The sequence below is a fragment of the Monodelphis domestica genome, chromosome 4 (assembly GCF_027887165.1).
Source record: "Monodelphis domestica isolate mMonDom1 chromosome 4, mMonDom1.pri, whole genome shotgun sequence".
In the NCBI taxonomy this organism is placed as follows: Eukaryota; Metazoa; Chordata; class Mammalia; order Didelphimorphia; family Didelphidae; genus Monodelphis; species Monodelphis domestica.
The window spans coordinates 338225076-338246039 of NC_077230.1; the positions used below are offsets into that span (position 1 = coordinate 338225076).

The 20964-nt window shown below is 43.0% G+C and overlaps 1 protein-coding gene across 1 annotated transcript in view; it reads left to right on the forward strand.

The window, feature by feature from the left end:
* TENM4 (teneurin transmembrane protein 4) overlaps window positions 1–20964 on the forward strand; it is a 749441-nt gene that overhangs the window by 351038 nt on the left and 377439 nt on the right. Inside the window, exon 4 of the mRNA XM_056826133.1 lies at window positions 1081–1333. Coding sequence (XP_056682111.1) covers window positions 1081–1333 — 253 coding nt within the window. The remainder of the gene's footprint in view (window positions 1–1080; window positions 1334–20964) is intronic.

Below are 20964 nucleotides of genomic sequence, written 5' to 3' on the forward strand. Positions count from 1 at the left end.
AAATGCTGGTTATTATTAGGAGGTTTAACTGAATGAAGGTGGGCTAAGCAGAGTTCCTCAGATCTTTGAGCTTGACTTGTAGATTTCCTGGATATCCCTTTCTTGTAAATTATATCCCTCAGGTATATAGAAATATTTGTTTTTGTTGTAGTTGTTCAGTCATTTTCCAATCATGTCTGACTCTTTGTGACCCCAGTTGGTTTTTTGGGGGGCACAGATACTGGAGTGGTTTGCCATTTCCTTCTCCAGTTCATTTGACAAATGAGGAAACTGAGGCAACAGGATGAAGTAACTTGCACAGGGTCACATAGTTAGTAAATGTCCAAGGCTGGATTTGAACACTTAAAGATGAATCTTCCTAACTTCAGGCCTGGGGCTCTATCCACTGTAGAAACAGAACCCTCCAATTTAATAGGACCTTAAGGACCTCCTGCCTAATGAAGTTTGACCTTTTGTACCCAATTCCTTTCAGATAATAAGAATCACATGTTTTAATACAATCTAGTATAGTTTACAAAGCTCTTTCATATCGATACAGATAAATATAAATATTATATATAATAGATATAAATATAAAAATATTGATATAAATAAGATAAATATAAAATATATATGGATATAAAGAAGATAAATATAAAATATATATGGATATAAAGAAGATAAATATAAAATATGTATTGATATAAAGAAGATAAATATAAAATATTATATATTGATATAAATAAGATAAGTATAAAAGATAAAAAATTAATAAGAAGTAATATGGGAAGAGAAGGACACTAATAGTTGGGGCAATCAGGGAAGGCTTCCTGTCGAAGTGGCATTTGAACTTTATGTTAAAGGCACCTAGAGATTCTAGGGTTGTTATTTAGAATGTGTTTTGTAAAGGATAGAGTGCTTTACCAGGGTGTGTCTTTACTGTTCATCAGGTATATACAGTGCTTTGCAAAACTCCAAGAGTAGCACAACAGACTCTTGGTGCTTCCAGGTCCCATTGATGTCATTTTGCTTTCTCTTCGTGCTGAAGATGCCCAGGCTTAGATCAGGGCCCCATCCTGACAGGCCTCTTTTGTCTCCTAGATCACCCAGCAAGCCTTCAGAACCCCTCCAGGTTGCGGACGCCACCTCCTCCGCTGTCTCACGCCCACACCCCCAACCAGCATCACGCAGCCTCCATCAACTCCCTGAATCGAGGGAACTTCACGCCACGCAGCAACCCCAGCCCAGCACCGACGGACCACTCTCTTTCTGGGGAGCACCCCGTCGGCCCCCCGGAGGCTGCCCATGCGCAGGATAACTGGTTACTCAACAGCAACATCCCACTGGAAACCAGGTAGGTCTGTGTCACTCCTGGTGCCATCCCAGAGCCCAAGGGCCAGATGGCCGCTGGCCTGCTGGTTCGGGCAGCTTGATAATCTGGGGGATGCGGATGGGCGGAATCGAGCTGGGTAAAAGATGAGGGCCTCGTCTGGGCAACCCTGGAAGCCTTGGGCCTCGTCAGGATTCTTCCCACCTCTGGTCTCGTTCACAGGATCACAGATTTAGGCCTCCTAGGCACCTTCGTGCTCCTCAAAGCCAAGTCCTCATGTTCCGACTGAGGAGAGATGGAGTGCTTCAGCCTTCTATCTCCCTGCTTCCGGGCCTTTCGGTTCATGTCTCTTTGATTTGGCAAGGCTTCCTCTAGTGAGTTCTATAGATGAGTGAGAGCCCCTGCTCTTGTGGAGCTTTCAGGCCACTGAGGATAAGACCCAAACACAAATACCTGGTTCCTGCAGGAATGGATCAGAAATATATTGTGGACATACAAGATCATTTATTAGGGCGGATGGGGAAGGCTACCTTATTTTTGGAAAGGTGAATGGAAAGTAAAATACAGTCAAGGACTGTATTTATAGGTAATAGTCATATCATTCAGGAGGCAAAACATCAAGATATTAAGTACTTTGCCCATCATCCCACAACCAGCCACCAATAATAAGTATCCAGGACAGGTTTCAAATCCAGGTCTCCTGGCTCCAAGGCTAGTCCCTTTTGCTATTATACTACCATAGGAAGAGAACCTCAGGCTACTGTGTATAATCCGCATATTCCAAGAATCAGAGGAAGGCCTTCCCTGTATTGGGCAGATGGATACTCTCCAGAGGACTTCTTTCTGGTAGGATGAAGGATGAGGGAATGTGAAGGAGGGCTCAGTCTCACCGATGAGATCCCAAGTCGTTTGATATTCAAGAATAAGAAACATTTCTTTATGTTCGCCAGGGTTTCTGATCATTTTAGAGCCCATCTAGCCTGGCCCTTTCATTTTACAGATAAGGGGATCCAAAGATATAAAGGGAATCATATAGCAAGTTAATAGAAGTCACATCTCTTGACTCTGCAGCCACAGATCTTTTCACTATAGTATCCCTCTCAGGATCACAGATCTGGAATGAACCTCAGAGACCATCTAGTATAACCCTCTCATTTCACAGGTGAGGAAACTGAGGCCCAAAATGGTTTAAATGACTTACTCAAGTTCATACTGCTAGTAATCATCAGGGGTGGGTTTTAGACCCTGGTCCTCCATCTACAAAGCTAGTGTTTGTTACACTCCCCTACTGTGACATTTAAAAGACATTTGGTAGACGGGAGAAAGGAAAGGAAAGGAAAGGAAAGGAAAGGAAAGGAAAGGAAAGGAAAGGAAAGGAAAGGAAAGGAAAGGAAAGGAAAGGAAAGGAAAGGAAAGGAAAGGAAAGGAAAGGAAAGGAAAGGAGGACAATAAAAGAGAGGAGGGAAGGGAAGGGAGAAGGCAGGAGGGAAGGAGAAAGAAAGGGAAAGAGGGAAAAGGAAATGAGGAAGGGAGGGAGAGGGAGAATGGAAAAAAGAAAGGGAGGGAGGGAAAAAGAGAAGGATAAAGAGAGGGAAAAAGAGAAAAATGAAGGAAGGGAGGAAAAGAGGAAAAATATATTCAAGTCACCTGCTATATACTTTACACATGTTGCCTCATTTGATCCTCACAGTATCCCTGGGAATTCAGACCTATTATTATCTTCATTTTGCAGATGAGGAAACAAAGGTAGATACAGGTTACCTGACTTGGGCAGAGGCATATATCTAGTAAGTGGCTGAGGCTGTATTTGAACTTGTATCTTCCTGGCATCTGGTCTGGGGCTCCAGCCAGTGTGCCATCCAGCTGTGGTGGGGGAAAAAAACCCTTAAAAAACAAACACCAACTACAAAAACTTAAAACTATAACCAGTTACATAGATTAAGTGTTTGTATTTCTGTATCTTTGGAAGGTGAGGATCAATAACCTATTTAAGGAAGTGAAAAGATTTACCCACCTGGAGATGCCTGGCACATAACGATTATACTTGTGCTAACTAATGCAGAAAGCATGTAGGCTGTTAGCCCTTAATGAGAAGATCAAGGATTGCCGTGTTTTCCCCCCTCCGACTAGTTCTTCAGAAAGAAGGCCACCCAGGAAAACTGCACGCCAGCCACTTCGTGACTGTTATCATTGTTCGCTGGTTCCCTACATGCTTCCCCCTTTGCTGTGATCATTAACAGCATTGGATAATTGTATGTCATTCGTGGCCTTACGTAGCCTAATGAAATCTTCATTATTGAAAGTGTGTTCATTGAATTACTGCCCATGGCTGAAGCCAGTGCTCCAGATTCCTCCTAGAGATCATGGGAACTGTGTGGTTTGTTCTGTTATTAACTTATGTCATTCACGGGAGGGAAAACTCCTGGTGAGGAACCAGCTCTGTAAGCCCTTCCCCTGGTCTTCTGTGGAAGAAGGGAAAAAAGAGGCTCAGAAGCTGAACGCAATCAGAGACGTAGCAGGCCACCGACCCTCCTTATTTATGGAGTATCAACATGAGAACCGTCAAGGCTGTCATTTGTTCATAGAACATACATAGGGAACAGGCAACAGAATCAAGATTTAAGCTGAAGTCTATCCTCCACATCCCTAAATGTATCATTTGATCAATCTGCATTTTAAGATTGAAATTAGGGGGGTTGGTGAGGCGGCTAAGTGGGTGGAGAGCCAAGCCTAGAGATGGCTGATCCTGGGTAAAACACAGTATTAATTTTAAGAAGGAAGGTAAGGGTTCTAAGTTCTTTAAAAAAAACTGAAATTCTGACACAGAAGAAAAACAACTGCGTGATCACATGGGTCAATGGGGATGTGGTTGGGGATGTAGACTAAATGATCACCCTAGTGCAAATACTAATAATATGGAAACAGGTCTTGATCAATGAATGACACATGTAAAACCCAGTAGAATTGCGCATTGGCTATGGGAGGGGGGGTGAGAGGAGGGAAGGGAAAGAGCATGAATCATGTAACCATGGAAAAATATTCTAAACTAATGAATTAAATAAACTTAATTAAAAAAATTGAAATTCTGAATCTAATAGGTAATTCTTTTAGTCTCTGTGGGCCTCAGTTTCCTTATGTGTAAAATGAGGGAGGGGGAACTAGATGGCCTGTACTCCAGGGCCCCTTCCAGCTGTATACCTAACTAAGGCCCATGAAATGCAGCAGAAAGAACCTTGGACTTGGATTAGGGTTCCAAGGCCAACACCATCACTTGTGAGGTTTATGACTCGAATCTTCCGAAGATTCAGTTTCCTTATTTGTCAAATGGGAATAATAAAGTAGGCACAATCTACCCCCTCGGAATGCTTCAAAAAGAGGGCTATAAACCTTAAAGTGTCATTTAACTATGAATCATACTGTACCTGTTCTGAGCCTCATTTTCCTCATCCTTTAAATGGGGAGAACCATCCTTGTCCTAGTCCTCACTCCCAAGGATGTCAGGGGGGAAAAGTACTGCGTAAACAACCAGGCACTATAGAAAGGCAAACCACCATCATCATTGTCTATCAGAGTACCAGACACCCTTTCTAGGCTCTGCAAGGCAGCTTGAGAGAGGCTTTAAGAGGCGACAAGTCTGCAAATGGCTCCAGTGGAGTTGAATGTTTTTCTCTTTCTTGCCTTCCAGAATAGGTAAAGCCAAACAATTAGGGATGGGAATGAATTGTTTCTGTATTTAAGAGAGCATCTGATTAGCATCCGAAGCCCTCCCCATCTCCATGACAACAAGGAAGTAAACCGCCACCATTACTGCTGTGTGGGGACCAGACTCTCCCCTGGATAAGTGGATGCTTGGCTTTTCAGAGCAGGGAGTGAGGCAGGCATATGCAAATGATATTCTCCTTAGATGCTGCTGCTATGTAAGCACACACAGTGAAGCTTATCTTCTTAACATAGCATGGAGGAGGAAAGAGAATGTGGTCCTTGGTTTTGTATAGGTGGAGGGGAACAGCCCCCCATTGCCCACCCCAGTCCCCATCCTTCTCCTTCCCTTCCTCTCTCTTTATTCTAACAGACATCATGGTAGCAGCAGAAAGGGAGGTTGGGCTCTGCTAATGTGGCTTTGGACGTCTGAGCCTCAGTTTCCTCCACTATGAAATGAGAGGGGCAGACCTTTATGGGCGCCCAGTCATTTGTGTGAGGCCTCAATTCCTCCCCACTGGAGGAATGGATACGTGAAAATGTCTTTCCTCTCTCTCAGCATCAGGAAATTCTGTCTTTTGAGTGTGTTGTTCTAGTCGTATTGGATCTTGTTCTGAAGAACTATGGTAACCCTGGACCTTGTTCTCATTTGGATACTGGTACTTTGGTCTTGATTTATTGACATTAGGCCCAACAGTCCAAAGTACAGCAGAGTTTCTTAGCCACTGACCAGCAGAAGTTTTCAGAAGAATAGATTAAGCAAAGAAGAAGATGGAAAATGTAGGGAAAGCAAGATGTGTTTGGGGGCTTCCTCTGTGTGGCAAGGTACCCTATAGTATCCTGGAAGGATCAAATAATTTCAGATCGGAGGGCCCTGTCATGGAGCCCTGGATCTGCCTAGCTCTCCTTTTGTCCCTCAAATCTTCTTCCTTGCTTCCCTCCCTTTATGAATTAGTCTTTATTTCCCTTCCTTCCTTCATTGCTCCCTTCTTCACTTGATTCTCTTCTTCCCTCCTCCCCATCTCCCCATTTCCCTTCATTTCTCCTTCTCTCTTTCCTTGCTCTCCTTCCCTCTTTTTCTGCTCCCCATCTCCCCCTCTTCCCTTTATTTCTCCTCTTCTTCCTCCCCTTGTTCCCTCCTTCCTCCTCCCCGTTTCCCCTATTCCTTTCATTTCTCCTTCTCCCCTTCTCTTTGTTCTCTCCTTTCCATCCATCCTTCCTCCCTTCCCCTTCCCTGCTTCCTTCCTCCTTCCTTTTTTTCTCTCACAAATCATTGCTAAGCACATACTTTGTGCAAAGCTTTATGCTAGAGGAGATGGAAAAGAAAAACTTAGTTGACACACAGCCCCTGACTTAATAGGGCTTATAATATCAGTTGTGTGAATTTGAATTTGGGCATCTCGTTTTCCTTCCCTGAAATCTTTCCAGATCACACTTCTGCCCTGCCCCCTCCACCCTGTTCCCCTCCTCTTCTTTTCCTAGAGTCCCTAAAGAGATATCACCTTGGCTCCTGCCATAGTCCATCTCATGTTAGGCTTGTTTGCACAGTAGCTGGGTTCCATCTTTGAATCCCTCGCATGGACAGTTATTCACACTGCTTGTACTTGATCAGTTTCAGTTGCTTTGAACTGAATCTGTAAAATGGGTATAATATCTAGATTATAGAGAGGAAAGTTCTGCCTAAGCCATCAAGTGCTATGTAAATTTGATCAGTCATCATTCCTCCCATCCTAGGCACAGAGGGAATACCCTGAATCTGTAATCCTTGATCTCCAGGAGTTAGCAGGGCCAGGGGGTTATGCTAAGGGCTTATCATTTTACATCTTGGAACCTCAGTTTTCCCATATACAAAATAGGGATAATAACACCTTTAATATTCACTAAATGATTGTGACAGTTGCTTTTGTTTCTTTTTATCCTTTGCCTTCTAACTTAGTCTCAATGCCAAGGCAGAAGAGCAGTGAAGGCTAGACATTGGGGATTAAGTGATTTACCAAAGGTCACACCACTAGGAAGTATCCGAGGCTATATTTGAACCCAGAACTTCCAGTCTCTAGGTCTGGCTCTCAATCCACTAAGCCACCTAGCTGCCCTCCACATTTCTAGCATTAAAATACTTTACATTTCTGTAGTACTTTATGGAGTGTAAATCCCTTGCAGGTCCAGGTCTCTTTTCTCATTTGAGCCTCACAGCCAGCCTTAAGGTGAGGCAAGCAAAGGATCACCATTTCCATTTTGCCCACATCTATGTGGCACACCTGCACATTACATTCAGAATTGCCTCTTTCTTATTCCTGAGCAGATTGAGAGACGACTTCGTCTTGGTTGAAGCTTGAATGAACATGGCTTCTCATTGCTTTTGAATGAATCTGACTTTTCATTGCTTTTTTAAGACTGGTTTGATTTTCCTAAAAGCTAATGAAAGCTCTTGGGAGGCCAGACCTTTTCCAAGTGACATTGCAAATTCATTTCATTTGAGAGTTGCAGCATAACTGCTCAGAGTGGCATAGATGGAGGATGCTTGTCAGAGGATCCAGTGTGGTCAAATGGGACAGACAAATAAGACTATAAACATAGGAGGTGGGATGTCAGCATTGGCAGCAGCTTTAGGGATCATTCCTTCTAGCCCCTTCATTATATTCCTTCCCTTAGTATCAATTTTAAGACAGAAGGTGAGGAAGGAAGGGAGGGAGGGGGGAGAGAAGGAGGGAGGGAGAGAGGGAGGAAGGAAGGGGGGAAGGAAAGGAAGGAAGGGAGGAAGGGGGAGGGAAGGAGAGAAAGAGGAAGGAAAGAAGGGAAGGAAATGGAGGAAGGAAGGGAGGGAGGGAGAGAGAGGGAAGGAGGGAGGGAAGGAGAGAGAGAGGAAGGAAAGGGAGGGAGGAAGGAAAGAAAAGAGAAAGAAAAAAGAAGGGAAGAAATAAAAAAGAAGAAAAAGGAAGGAAGGAAGAGAGGGAGGGAGGGAGGGAGGAAGGGGGAGGGAAGGAGAGAGGAAGGAAAGAAGGGAAGGAAAGAGAGGAAGGAAGGGAGGGAGAGAGAGGGAGGGAAGGAGGGAGGGAAGGAGAGAGAGAGGAAGGAAAGGGAGGAAGGAAAGAAGAGAGAGAAAAAAGAAGGGAAGAAATAAAAAAGAAGAAAAAGAAAGGGAGGGAGGGAGGAAGGAAGGAAGGAAGGAAGGAAGGAAGGAAGGAAGGAAGGAAGGAAGGAAGGAAGGAAGGAAGGAAGGAAGGAAGGAAGGAAGGAAGGAAGAAAAGGGACTCAGACAGGAGAAGTAACTTACCCAGCAAATATATAATACATCAGGGCCAGAACCCAGTGCCTCTATCAAGTGCTCCAAGGTTTGCAAAGCAATGTACATGCTATTTCATTTGATTTTCACAATAATCTCATGAGGTAGGTGCCATCTCCATTTTTTGAGTGAGAAAAGAGAGGCCCAGAGAAATACAAATAATGTAAATAAATATTTCTTAAATGCCCACTATGCACTAAGTGGGCAGCTAGGTGGTGTAAGGTCTAGAGCACCAGGCCTGGGTTCAGGAAGAGAAGTCCATATCCAGACTCAGATACTTACTTAGTGTGACCCTAGGCAAGTTACTTCTATCAATCATTTGATCAGTCAGCTTTTATTAAATGCTTACTGCTTGCTAGGGGCTGGGAATACAGATATAAAAAAATGAAGTAAGCCTGGTGGTTCTCAAGAAGCTTATACACTCTCAGGGGAGACCACACATACACATATGTACGTACAAAAGAATCAATCCAAGTTTGGGAGGGAGCACTCTTGCAGTTGGGGGTGGAGTGGGGATCAGGAAAAGCTTCCTATAGAAGGGGGTATTTGAGTTGCATCTTAAAGACCGAGAGTGATTCTTAGAGAAAGAGGCGAGGAGCAAGGAGAATGGTCAGTTCAAAAGCACAGAGATGAGAAATCAAGTGAGAACAGAGAAGGCCAATTTGCCTGCATCCTGGAAGGAAGGAAGGAGAATTGCATATAATGAAGGTGAAAAATTATGTTTAAAAAAACAGACCAAATAGCCTTTACCCAAATTGTTGTTTGTCCTTCATTTTCAGAGGATTGATGATATTATGGGTCAATGTTGTGACTTGTGCATGAATTGGATTTAAACGAGACAGAGTTGCACAAAGTCCTCTGCCTCACTCTCTCTTCCAGAGTCATCCAAGCCCAGTGGCAAAACTCAGAATCAGTTAATATCTTAGATCCAGAACTCGACTTCATTTTCCCCAATTCTGAATTTAGCCAGCCTCTCTCATCTGTATTGCTGAACTTAATCACTGTCAATTCCCCCACTGTGCCCTATTACTATTATATTTTGTTTCCTGAGGCAGCTATGTGGTGCAGTGTGTATGTAGAATACTGAAATTTAGAGTCATAAAGATAAGAGTTTGAATCCTGCCTCAGGTACTTATTAGCTGGGTGACACTGGGTAGGTCACTACATCTCTGTCTACCTCTGTTTTCTCATCTGTAAAATGAGAATGATAATGGCACAGACCTCCCAGGCTAGCTAGATGGTGAAGTGGGTAGAGCGCCAAGTGGTCCTATAAGACCCAAGTTCAAATCCAGCATCAGACACTAGCTTTGTGACTATGGGCAAGTCTTTTATGACCCCATTGGCCTACATTTCCTCTGTAAAATGAGTTGAAGAAGGAAATGGCATACCAGTCCAATACCTCTGTCAAGAAAAGTCCAAAAAGGGATCACAAAGAACCAGTCATGACTGAAATGACCAAATAACAGCATAAATATCCCAAAGTTGTTGGGAGGATTAAATGACATAGTAGTAATAAAACATTTTGTCAATCTTCAAGTGTCCTATAAATACTAGCTCTTATTCTCTTTATCATCATTATCATCATTATCATCATTATTTTCTTTTTCTTTCTTTCTTTCTTTCTTTCTTTCTTTCTTTCTTTCTTTCTTTCTTTCTTTCTTTCTTTCTTTCTTTCTTTCTTTCTTTCTTTCTTTCTTTCTTTCTTTCTTTCTTTCTTTCTTTCTTTCTTTCTTTCTTTCTTTCTTTCTTTCTTTCTTTCTTTCTTTCTTTCTTTCCTTTTCTTTCTCCTTCCCTCCCCCTTCCCTTCCTCCTTCTCTCCCTTCCTCCCATCCTTCCTTCCTTCCTTCCTTCCCTCCCTTCCTCCCATCCTTCCTTCCTTCCCTCCCTTCCTCCCATCCTTCCTCCCATCCTTCCTTCCTTCCTTCCTTCCTCCCTCCCTCCCTTCTCCTTCTTTCTCTCTATTTCTCTTCTGACTCTCTGTCTATGTCTTCTCTCTCTTCTCTGACTCTCTGTCTCTGTTTTTCTGTCTGTCTCTCCCTGCCCCACCATGTCTTACAACTGATACTAAGTATTGGTTCTCAGGTGGAAGAGCAATAAGGGCTAGGCAATAGGGGTTGAGTGACTTGCCCTGAGTCACACAGCTAGGAAGTATCTGAAGCCGAGTTTGACCTCAGCTCCTCCTGATTTCAGGCCTGGCTCCCCCTTACTCTCATCATTATTATGATTATACTTGAAACTCAATTACAGAGAGGCATGTCTAAATGAACCACATGTCGCCAGGCTTTGCTCTTGGAGAGGAGATTGCATTTGAAATGCTTCCCTTGGCTTTGTGTACCAGAAAATCTGAATGCTTCATCATCTCACCTGCCTTGATTGGGGCTTGAATGATTACCTTTTGTCAAACCCTCTCTTGGTCTTCCTGGTGAGCACCCAGGGTACTGCTGAAAGCAGAGGCTGCAGCCATTGTGCAAGCCCATTATCTGCCCACAGCTCTCTCCCTCTGTGCTGCCCTCCGAGCCATCCCAGGGTCTCTGCTGGAGGCTTCCCCGCTGCTCCACTGTACGGAGAGTGAGCTTAGCATCTCAGCTGCTATTTGTCTCCACCTCTTTCAGTGACACACAAAACAGGTAGAGGCTCCAAAAATGCTTGTTTGGTTGAGCTCTATTAGCATGAAGGTAAAGACAATGTGGTGCCAGAAAGCATTTCTCTGACTGAATTACATGTCAGTTCAGTGAACAAAGGAAATTATACCTGAAGGCACTACCCAGATTTTCCCTATACTTCAGCTATGCAAATAGTGGTTTGTTTTTTTTAAAATCATGTGAGAGGTAGCTAGATTACTCGGTGGATAGAATGCTAGGCCTGGAGATGGGAAATCTAGCCTCAGACATTTTTAGCTGTATGTCCCTGGGCAAGTCATTTAATCCCAGTTGCCTAGTTATTCATTCTTCTTGTCTTGGAGCTGGTACTTAGTATTGATTTTAAAATAGAGAATAATCATTTGAAGAAGGAAGGAAGGAAGGAAGGAAGGAAGGAAGGAAGGAAGGAAGGAAGGAAGGAAGGAAGGAAGGAAGGAAGGAAGGAAGGAAGGAAGGGAGGGAGGAAGGGAGGAAAGAAGGGAGGGAGGAAGGAAGGAAGGAAGGAAGGAAGGAAGGAAGGAAGGAAGGAAGGAAGGAAGGAAGGAAGGAAAGAAGGGAGGGAGGGAGGAGGAGAGGAAGAGAGAGAAAGAAAAAGAAAGTCAAAGGAAAGGAAGGAAGAAAGGAAGGAAGGAAGGAAGGAAGGAAGGAAGGAAGGAAGGAAGGAAGGAAGGAAGAAAGAGGCAGGAAGAGAAAAAAGGACAGGAAGGAAGAGAAAGGGAAGAAACAAATGAAAGGAGGAAGGAAACAAAGAAAGGAAGAAGATGAAGGAAGGAAGGAGAGAAAGGAAGGAAAGAAGGAGATGAAGGAAAGAAGAAAGCAAGCAAGAAAGAAGATGAAGGAAGGGAGGGAAGGAGGAAGAAATTAGGAAAAGGGAAATTTAGGAGTGAAAGATGACTTCCATTTTCAACAGGTTAAGCTACTTATGCATGTGGGTCATTCAGATGGAACTGTCCAACAGGCAGTAAGTGATACAGTCCTGAAGAAAGAAGAGGCTGTAACTGTGGGCATCATCTATGTAGAGCTAGGCATTGAGCCCTTGGGAGCTGATGAGATCCCCGAAAGAGAGGGTTCAGATGGAGAAGAGGAAAGAGCCCAGTTGGAAGCCTTTCCTCTGCTAATCAAGGTGCAATTATACCGAGTACTTCTAAAGTGCTGTGGTCTCCCTTTGTTTGGGCTGTTCTTTCTGGCTTCTCTGCCTTCCCTCTCCCTTCTAAAGCCCAGCTCAGATGCTGCTGCTTGCCAAGCTTTCTCTGATCTTCCTCTCAGACCTTACTGCAATTCTATATTATTTTACACAGTTCTGATACCCTTACATATAATGTTCCATACTTGAGCCGTCTCTGTTGACCTCTTCTCCTTCTAGACTCCAGGTTTCACAAGGATGGAGGGACTCCATCTTTTATCAACTTTGCACTCTCCCCACCTCCAAGACCCCGCACTCTGGAGGCAGCACATGCTTATTAACGTTTGGGTTTGTTCAGTGAATTATTGTTGAATTTAAAATAGACCATGCTGAGTGCACGAGAGAGTCACAGATCAAAAGACCTTTTCCAGAGAGATCTGGAAAAGAAAATAATCCCACACTTGTTTCTGAGAAGGATACAAAAAACGGAGCTCTAACCCTTTTCAATTCAGCGCCTTTGACAGTGACTTGGATGAGGGCATCGATGGCATGCTTATTAAGTTTGTAGACGATGTGAATCTGGGAGGCAAATTTAATAGCTTGGGTTATAGAAGCCAAGATTGTAAAAGACCGTAACCAAGTGGAACAATTGACCAAATTAAGGCTGTGAAAATGGGGACAAATGTGAGGACCTCTGCTTGGGCCCAGATGTTGGGACAGGGAAGAGGGTGGGGGTAGAGGGGATTGATGGTGAAGAGATAACAGAATGGAGAGTTTCTCTGACTTATAGGGATCTCTTTTATGCTGACCCAAGTCAGAAAGCCTTGGCAGATAAAAGAAAATGGGCTGTGTTCTCAGTTTTGGCATTCTTCTTTTAGGAAAGAATGGCTTTTGGTAGATGGAGACTTTTTAAATTAGCATAAAATCTAAGGAGAGAAGTAGGGTAGAATTTCACATTAAAAAAAGAAAGCAGAAGGGGCAATGAGGCAGCACAGTGGATACAGCACCAGAACCGGAGTCAGGAGTTCTTGGGTTCAAATCTGGCCTCAGACACTTCCTAATTGTGTGACCTTGGGCAAGTCACTTAACCTCAATTGACTAGCCCGTACCACTCTTCTGACTTAGAAACTGCTAAAACAGAAGTTAAGGGTTTAAAAAAAAAAAGAGAAGCGGTACATAGGCAGAGTGGAATGGTAGAATGATCCCTCAAGTGGGAAGAATAAAGACACGTGATTCCCTGCCCTCCTACTTAATGTCTCTGTGACTTTGGGCAAGTCATTTCATTTCTCTTTAGCCCTGGTTTTCTCACATTTAAGTTACAGGCATTAAACTAAAGCGACTGCAGTATAGTAGATGGTGTTTTAGACCTGGAGTTAGGAAGATCTGTGTCTCAGATCCCCCTGTGAAACACATAAGTGAGTCCCTGTCCGAGCCTCGATCACATCATCTGTAAAATGGGGCTAAGGATATCCCTTATGGCTCTTGGGAGGCACAAATGAGGTCTTTATATATATATATATATATATATATATATATATATATATATATATATATATATATATATATATATAATGCTTTTCAAATTTGGCATGTGAAAGTTAGTTATAATTATTGATGTTTGTCATTGCATACCCAGTGCCTGGCATCATTCCAGCCACATTAAGCAGGTACTTAAATGTTTCTTGATTAATTGAAGGACTTCTGCATAATAATTAATTACTTCTTAAAAATTAGAGAAAGTTGGGTGATATAGCATGTAGAGTGATAGACTTGATAGTGAAGAAGACCTGAGTTCAAATTCTGCCTCATTTACTAGTTGTGTGTGATTGTTTACAGAATATCCTTGCATAAAACATCTTTTATAACCTCTCACCTCAGTTTCCTTAGCTATAAACTAGTGATAAAATAACACTGCTATACAGGGTTTCTGTGAGAAGCAAATGAGATAACATCTGTAAAGTGCTTGAAAAAAATCTCAATATAAGTGCTAGCTATTATTATTGTTCTTCTTATTATTATAACCTTTTGTGTCTGTAGTTCTTAAGCCCCTCTCCCCCCAGAAAGAAATCACTGTTCTAATGACTATTTTTGGATGATTTGCTCCAGGAAACAGGCTTATTATAGAAAGACCAAATTGAAAAAGATTCTCAGGGGCAGCCAAGCCTGGAGTCAGAAGGACCCGGGTTCAAATCCAACCTCAGACATTTCCTAGTTGTGTGACACTGGGCAAGCCACTTAACCCTGAGTGCTTAGCCCTTGCTGCTCTTCTGTCTTAGAAGTGATTCAAAGACAGAAGGTGAAGGAAAGGAAAGGAAAGGAAAGGAAAGGAAAGGAAAGGAAAGGAAAGGAAAGGAAAGGAAAGGAAAGGAAAGGAAAGGAAAGGAAAGGAAAGGAAAGGAAAGGAAAGGAAAGGAAAGGAAAGGAAAGGAAAGGAAAGGAAAGGAAAGGAAAGGAAAGGAAAGGAAAGGAAGAGGAAAGGAAAGGAAGAGGAAAGGAAAGGAAGAGGAAAGGCAGGGAGAGGAGAGGAGAAGAGAGGGAGAGGAGAGGAAAAGAAAAAAAAGGAAAGGAAAGGAAAAAGTAAAGAAAAAAGTTTTCTCTGCCCTCATGGAGTAATATCATTCCCCCTGCTAGGTTGGAATCTCCAGGTTTTAATATCAGGAAGGAAACCCAGCATGACTAAGCTTCTTCTCATTTGTCTGATAATTTGCAAATATGCACCTTTTTGAGATGAGTAAAATAGGAAGGAAAGAAAGAGGGAGGGAGGGGAAGGGAAAAAAAGGGAGGAAATGAGGGAATGAAACAAGTATTTTGTTTCCTATGTGCCAGGCACTGTGCTAAAATACTTTACAAATATGATCTGAGCCTCCCAACATCCTGGGAGGTAGGTGCTATCACCACCCCCATTTTACAGTTGAAAAAACAGACATACAGGTCAAATCCAGAGTCACCCAGCTAGTACGGCTCTGAAGCCCAATTTGAATTCAGGTCTTCTTGATCCCCAGTCTAGTTCTGCATCCACTATCCCACTTAGCTGCTCACCAGCTGCAAGGAGAGAAAGAGAAGGAAAAAGGAGGAGGTGTGAGTTGGGAGAACCCCATCTCCTCCCCTTCCATCCCTCCCTGACATAAATGGGACCTCTCTCAGAGACGGCAGGAGGAAAGAGGGAACGGGCCGGCCTCGACTGTCCCCGAGAGGTAGCTCTGAGGACCTTGTTCCAGGGACCTCAGGTGTGTCTGCGCCCAATTTGGGCGCGAGGTCCATTTGTGGGATCCAGCAGTCAGACGCCAGGCGATATTTCTTTCATACTTTGCAGCGTGTGCAACCTAATTGATTTCACTGGGACTGCCTGATTAATAAGCTGTCAGGAATGTTGTCTGATGAATTAGAAACCCAAAATACAAAAGCTCAGGGGAGAGGCGCCCCCGATGTGTCAGGCCTGGTGAGGGAAGGCGGGAGATGGCTTTATGGCTGGGTTTCCCCCAGGACGGCAGCTTGCATGGAGGGTGATGTCGCCTCACCCCTAAACCCCCGTCTAGCCGGTTCCTTTTTCCCAAGCACAGACTGTGCCCCAGCTCAGGCTGGAGCTCTGCAGGCCCACAAACACCAACTTCTGGCTTTCCTGTCAGGGATTAGTATCCCCCATTCCCAGAGGAGGGATCTGAGGCCAGAGGGAGCCCCACATCTGTCTCTGAATTCTAGTGCTTTACATTCACTCTCATTTCTTGAGGGCTTTCAAGCTTTTTCACAAAAGTCCTGGGAGGGAGGCAGTGGGGGCTTCTGATTGTCTGTTTGATGGATGAGCAGACGGAGGTTGAGGGAGATGAATGGCCCGATCCAGGATCTCAAAGCTTCCAAATGACTGAGGCAAGAATTTAAACTTGGGTCTCCTGAGTCCAGCGACCTGTCAAGCAGAGCAGAATAAGGGCTTAACCAGAGGATCAGATCCGCTTAAACCTTGTGTGAAATGGGCCAGCGAGATGGCTCTGGAGATTGAGAGCCAGACCTATAGATGAGAATTCCTGGGTTCAAATCCAGCCTCAGACCCCTCCTAGCTCTGTGACCCTGGACAAGTCACTTAGCCCCCTTTGTGCAGCTCTTACTGTTCTTTTGCCTTAGAACCAGTATACAGTATTGATTCTAAGACAGAAGGTAATTTTTTTATCTTAATAATCATTGCTACCAATTTTTTTAATCCTTACCTTCTGTCTTAGAATCTATACTAAGCATTGGTTCTAAGGCAGAAGAGCTGGGCAATTGAGGTTAAGTGACTTGCCCAGGGTCACACAGCAAGGAAGTTTCTGAGGACTGATTTAAACTCAGGGTCTTCCATCTCCAGGTCTAGCTCTCAGTCTACTGAGCCACCTAGCTGCCTCATTGCTACCAATTTTTGCCTTTTCCTTACAGAATATTTTTGCACAAAACAGCTTTATTTCATTTGAGGGGCAGCATTATACAATTGGCTATGCTGTTAAAATTATAATAAAATCAAGAAAAAAATTGAATAATTCATTTTGGGGCAAGATTTAGAGAATAAAAGCTAGTAATTGAATTCTGTATAAAGAGTCTGTTCCTGTGTGATGTGTAGATAGATAGATAGATAGCCCACTTTCTGAATTTTTGGCATTAATTGAGACCCTGATTTATATTTTGTTTGTCTTTGCAAATAATTAAGCAAATGTAGAGTATAATAGAATTTAGTGTATGCTGTATATTTTTCTATCAAGAGCAGAAAGCAAGATTATCACCAGGAGGCATTGGCCTCGTTGGAGAAGCATGATCATACAGAAATACCAGAATGGGTATGGAAAGATCTCTGGGTCTGTAGTCAGAGGACATAGGTTCAGATCTTAAGGCTGCTGTTCCCTGTAACATGTGGGCACTTCACTAAGGTTCTTTGAAACTTCAGTTCTATTTCTATGTTGTTGTTGTATTGTTTCAGTCCTATCCAACTCTTCATGACTCCATTTGGGGTTTTCTTGGCAGAGACACCAGAGTGGTTTGCCATTTCCTTCTCCAGCTCATTTTACAGATGAGGAAACTGAGGCCAGGAGGGTTAAGTGGCTTTACCTAGTGTCACCCAGCCTGAGGCTGGATTGGAACTCAGGTTCTCCCAACTCCAGGGCCAGCCATGTATCCACAGGAACGGGTTGTTGTGAGGATTGTTCTCTGTGATCCCTGAAGTGATATATACATAACTGTGAACAAGTCATGTGTAAAATGCCTTTCGGCTCCAAATCACCCTGAATTTGGAAGAATGGGAGCCAAAACGCGGCATCTTGTGACCCTCAAATCCATTGTTCCCCCCCCCCCCCGATTTAGTACAAGATGCTGCGGCTCTGCAGGGCCAAGTGAAGAAGAGTATCCGCGATGGGAAAGGTCTTGGGATCAGAAAGCCTAGATTTGGGTTTCAGTTTGGTTTCCTCCTGACCGCTGCCATCCCCATGCCCAGTCGAGGCTCAGAGAGGAAGGGTCTTGTTCAAGGACATGCAGTGTTGGAGCCCAGACTCAAGCCCAGATCTTCTGACCCAAAGCCCAGCCATGCATTTCTGGCGCTCGCCCTGCCTTTCCACAAAAATAGAGCTTCGGTGTTTCTCTTGTCAGCAGCTGCGGAAATGGTCTTCTGGACATCTGGCCAGCTTTTGTCATTGAGAAGAGAATAGAGCAGAATAAAATAGAATTAGAAAAGAACAAATCTCCCTTAGTCACAGAACCCGAGAGGGTCGGTGCTCGGAGGAGCCTCCGTGGTCGTGTGGTCCAGCGCCTTCATTCTGCAGATGTGGAGATGGGGCTTGCCCAAGGACACATGGCTGAAAATAGAGCACAAGAGCAAGCTAGGTAGCCCAGCAGATAGAGTGCCAAGCCTGCAGATGTGGCCTTAGGTACTTCCTAAGTGGCCGAGTCACTTAACCTCAATTAATTAATAACTCCTTACTTCTCTTCTGCCTTAGAATCTATACTTGGCATCAGCTTGACCTTTCCACCATATGTATACAATTTCTGCTCAATCATATCATACTATACTTTTTAAATTCTTCATTAAAAAATCCTAAAAATTGAATGAACAGGTTAACATCATCTGCAAAAATTGGGGAACACCTGCTAGTTGCAGAAGTCTCAGATTCAGCTGTTAACATCTGATGATACTCAGTATTGATCCCAAGACAGAAAATAAGAGTTTTTAAATATAGACCCCAAAATTTCATCATTAATGTGGTATTTATTTTAAGAGGTAAAACGGTCCACATGATTAAATAACCTGAATTCAGAAAATCAAATCTTTAGAATATCAAAATATTTCAGACTTATTTCAGTGAATTTATTTTTAATATAATTTTTGTTTTATTTTAAAAATATTTTTCCATAGTTAAATGAATCCCATTCTCTCCCTCCCCTCTTCCTTCCCCCCTCCTGGAGTTGACAAACAATTTGTATTTCAGTGGATTTAAAATATATTTGATTGTGGGGGTGTCAGTCTGCCCAACAGGCAAGTAGGTCTTCCTTTTCCATGCTTCCATGGGTTGCTCAGGGCCAGGAAGTCTGGCCTCCTGTGGGCAGCCCTCAGCTGTATGTTGGCAGTCTAGCTCAGAACCCCTTGGACAGTCACATCATTCTTGAAATAGAATACTTCATGAACCACTACTTTGTGCCCTGTATTACCCTGAGGTTGTCTCAGGTGCCCAGCACTTTTGAGGAAGTTGTTTCCTGATAGGATTTTAAGGTACGATTTAAAATCCCCAAGAGCCAAGGCCCGTCCTGGTGACGCAGGTTAAGTGCTGAGATATTCTGAGGGGAGCTTGTCTGGCATCCGGCCTGTGGGGCACAAATTCCCCTCCAGGGAGGAAATGGAATTGTTTGCTTGCTATATTGATGAAAACATCGATAAGCTCCCCCTTTGTAAAGTGCATCTCAGCTTGCAAAATCTTTTGCTCCGAAGAGATGTTGCTGCTATAATTTCAAGAGTGGGGAAGTGGTATATGGTGATGATAATAATAATAATAATAACAATAACTCAAATTTCCACGTCACTTCAGGGTTCACATAGAGATTCTTTGACAAAGGGTCTCATGAGATAGATAGTCAAGGATTATTATCTCTTTTTTACAGACAAGGACATGGAGGCTTAGAGAATTTTAAGCAATATTCCTCAAGCTTGACAAAATTTTAGCAGAACTATTGACCCTGTGGCATCCCTTCTGGGCTTTGACCTGTACTGTGCCAGCTTGTGGCAGTAGGTCTCAGGAGACACCTTTGTAACCAAAGGTACAATTAAGGGCCCTGCTCACTAGGTGCTTACAATTTCAGCATCCTTGACAACCTGCTCCTAAAATTCATGAGGTCTTTTGTTCATCTTCAATTATTTTCAGTTACGTTCAACTCTTCGTACCTCCTTTTACCACCTGCCTCAGTTCTCTCATCTCTTAAATAAGGAGAATAATAGCACTTCCCTTTTAAGATTTTCATGAGGATCAAATGAGAGAATATTTGTAAATATATAAGCATTTTAGAAATTTAATTTAAAATTTTACCATTGTTTTTAGCACTTGACCTCAGAGTACAGGATTTCAGCATGTAAAGATAAGCCGCATACAAGTTCAGGCCTTGCAGTGCCTTTGCTCAGTCTATATAAGTTACTCTATTTGACCATAGAGTGATGAGTTTGGTTCATGATTTGGGGAGCAGTCCCATATTCATAAAGAACTATATTTAACACTTTGAAGTAAAGCCTTGGTTCAAAAGGTGTAGAAGGGGCTGCAGTCAACCTTAGAGAATAGTGTAATGGAAAGCCAACTGGATTAACTGGATGATTTGGGGCAACTCACTTTATTTCTGTGAGCCCTGCCTTGATTCTCCATCTGGAAATGAGCTCCCAGGCCCCTTCCAGAGGGTCTTTTCATTCTATGATTCCCTGGTTCTGTCAAAGGCAAGGGATGGCACCATGTTCAAAGGGTCAGCTTTCAGGCTAATTGATAGGATAAAAAAGTTCTTTTGGCTCCAAGAGCAGGCGTCCTGCCTGCTCTGCTTTTCTACTTATAGACAATTTCGTGTCATAGGAAAACCTGTGGATTTAGACTCAAAAGAAGGGGTTTTAATCACAAAACTTAAAGAGTCAAAGGATTCCTCATAAGCCATCTCCTCCAATCAGTACCCAAACAAAACTATTCTCTACATTTCCCCCAAAGTTGTCATCTGATTAATGACTGAAGACCTCTAGCAAGTCAAGAAGAGGAGACATCAGGGTTATTTACTCATTCAACCTAGACACTAAGGCTTCTTTCTTAATGAAACCTATAATTGCCTTCTTTTTTTTAACCCTAACCTTCCATCTTAGAATCAATATTGTTTATTGGTTCCAAGACAGAAGAACAGTAAGGTTTAGGCGATGGAGGCTAAGTGACTTGTCCAAGGTCACACAGCCAGGAAGTGTCTAAGGCCATATTTGAACTCTGGACCTTCCATCCACTGAGCCACTTAGCTGTGCTTCCCCCTTCCCCCCCCCAACAACTGCATTCTTTTCTAAAGTTGCTATTCTGTAATTTTGATTCAGAGCAAGTTTTTGTAGTCTAGTCAAGAGTTCCTACTGCTTATTTACTGGATGACCTTTGGCAAATCATTCCCTTACTTTGAGCTTTTCAATTTTATCATCTGTGAGAAGAAGGAATATTTCAAGTAGAGGTTCCATAGTCTCTCATGCTCTATGATTCTACAAAATAGAGGAATCTTTCTCCAGCTTGACCTTTCTACCCTGTGTGTACTGTTTCTCCTCAACAGTATCATAAAATATATTTTTAGAATTCCTCATTTAAAAAAGGGTTAATGAATTATCCACAGAAATTTGGGAACACCTACTAGTTTTAGGAGTCTCAGATTCAGCTGTTAGCACCTGATGAACTCACCTAGCTTGTGCAAGTGA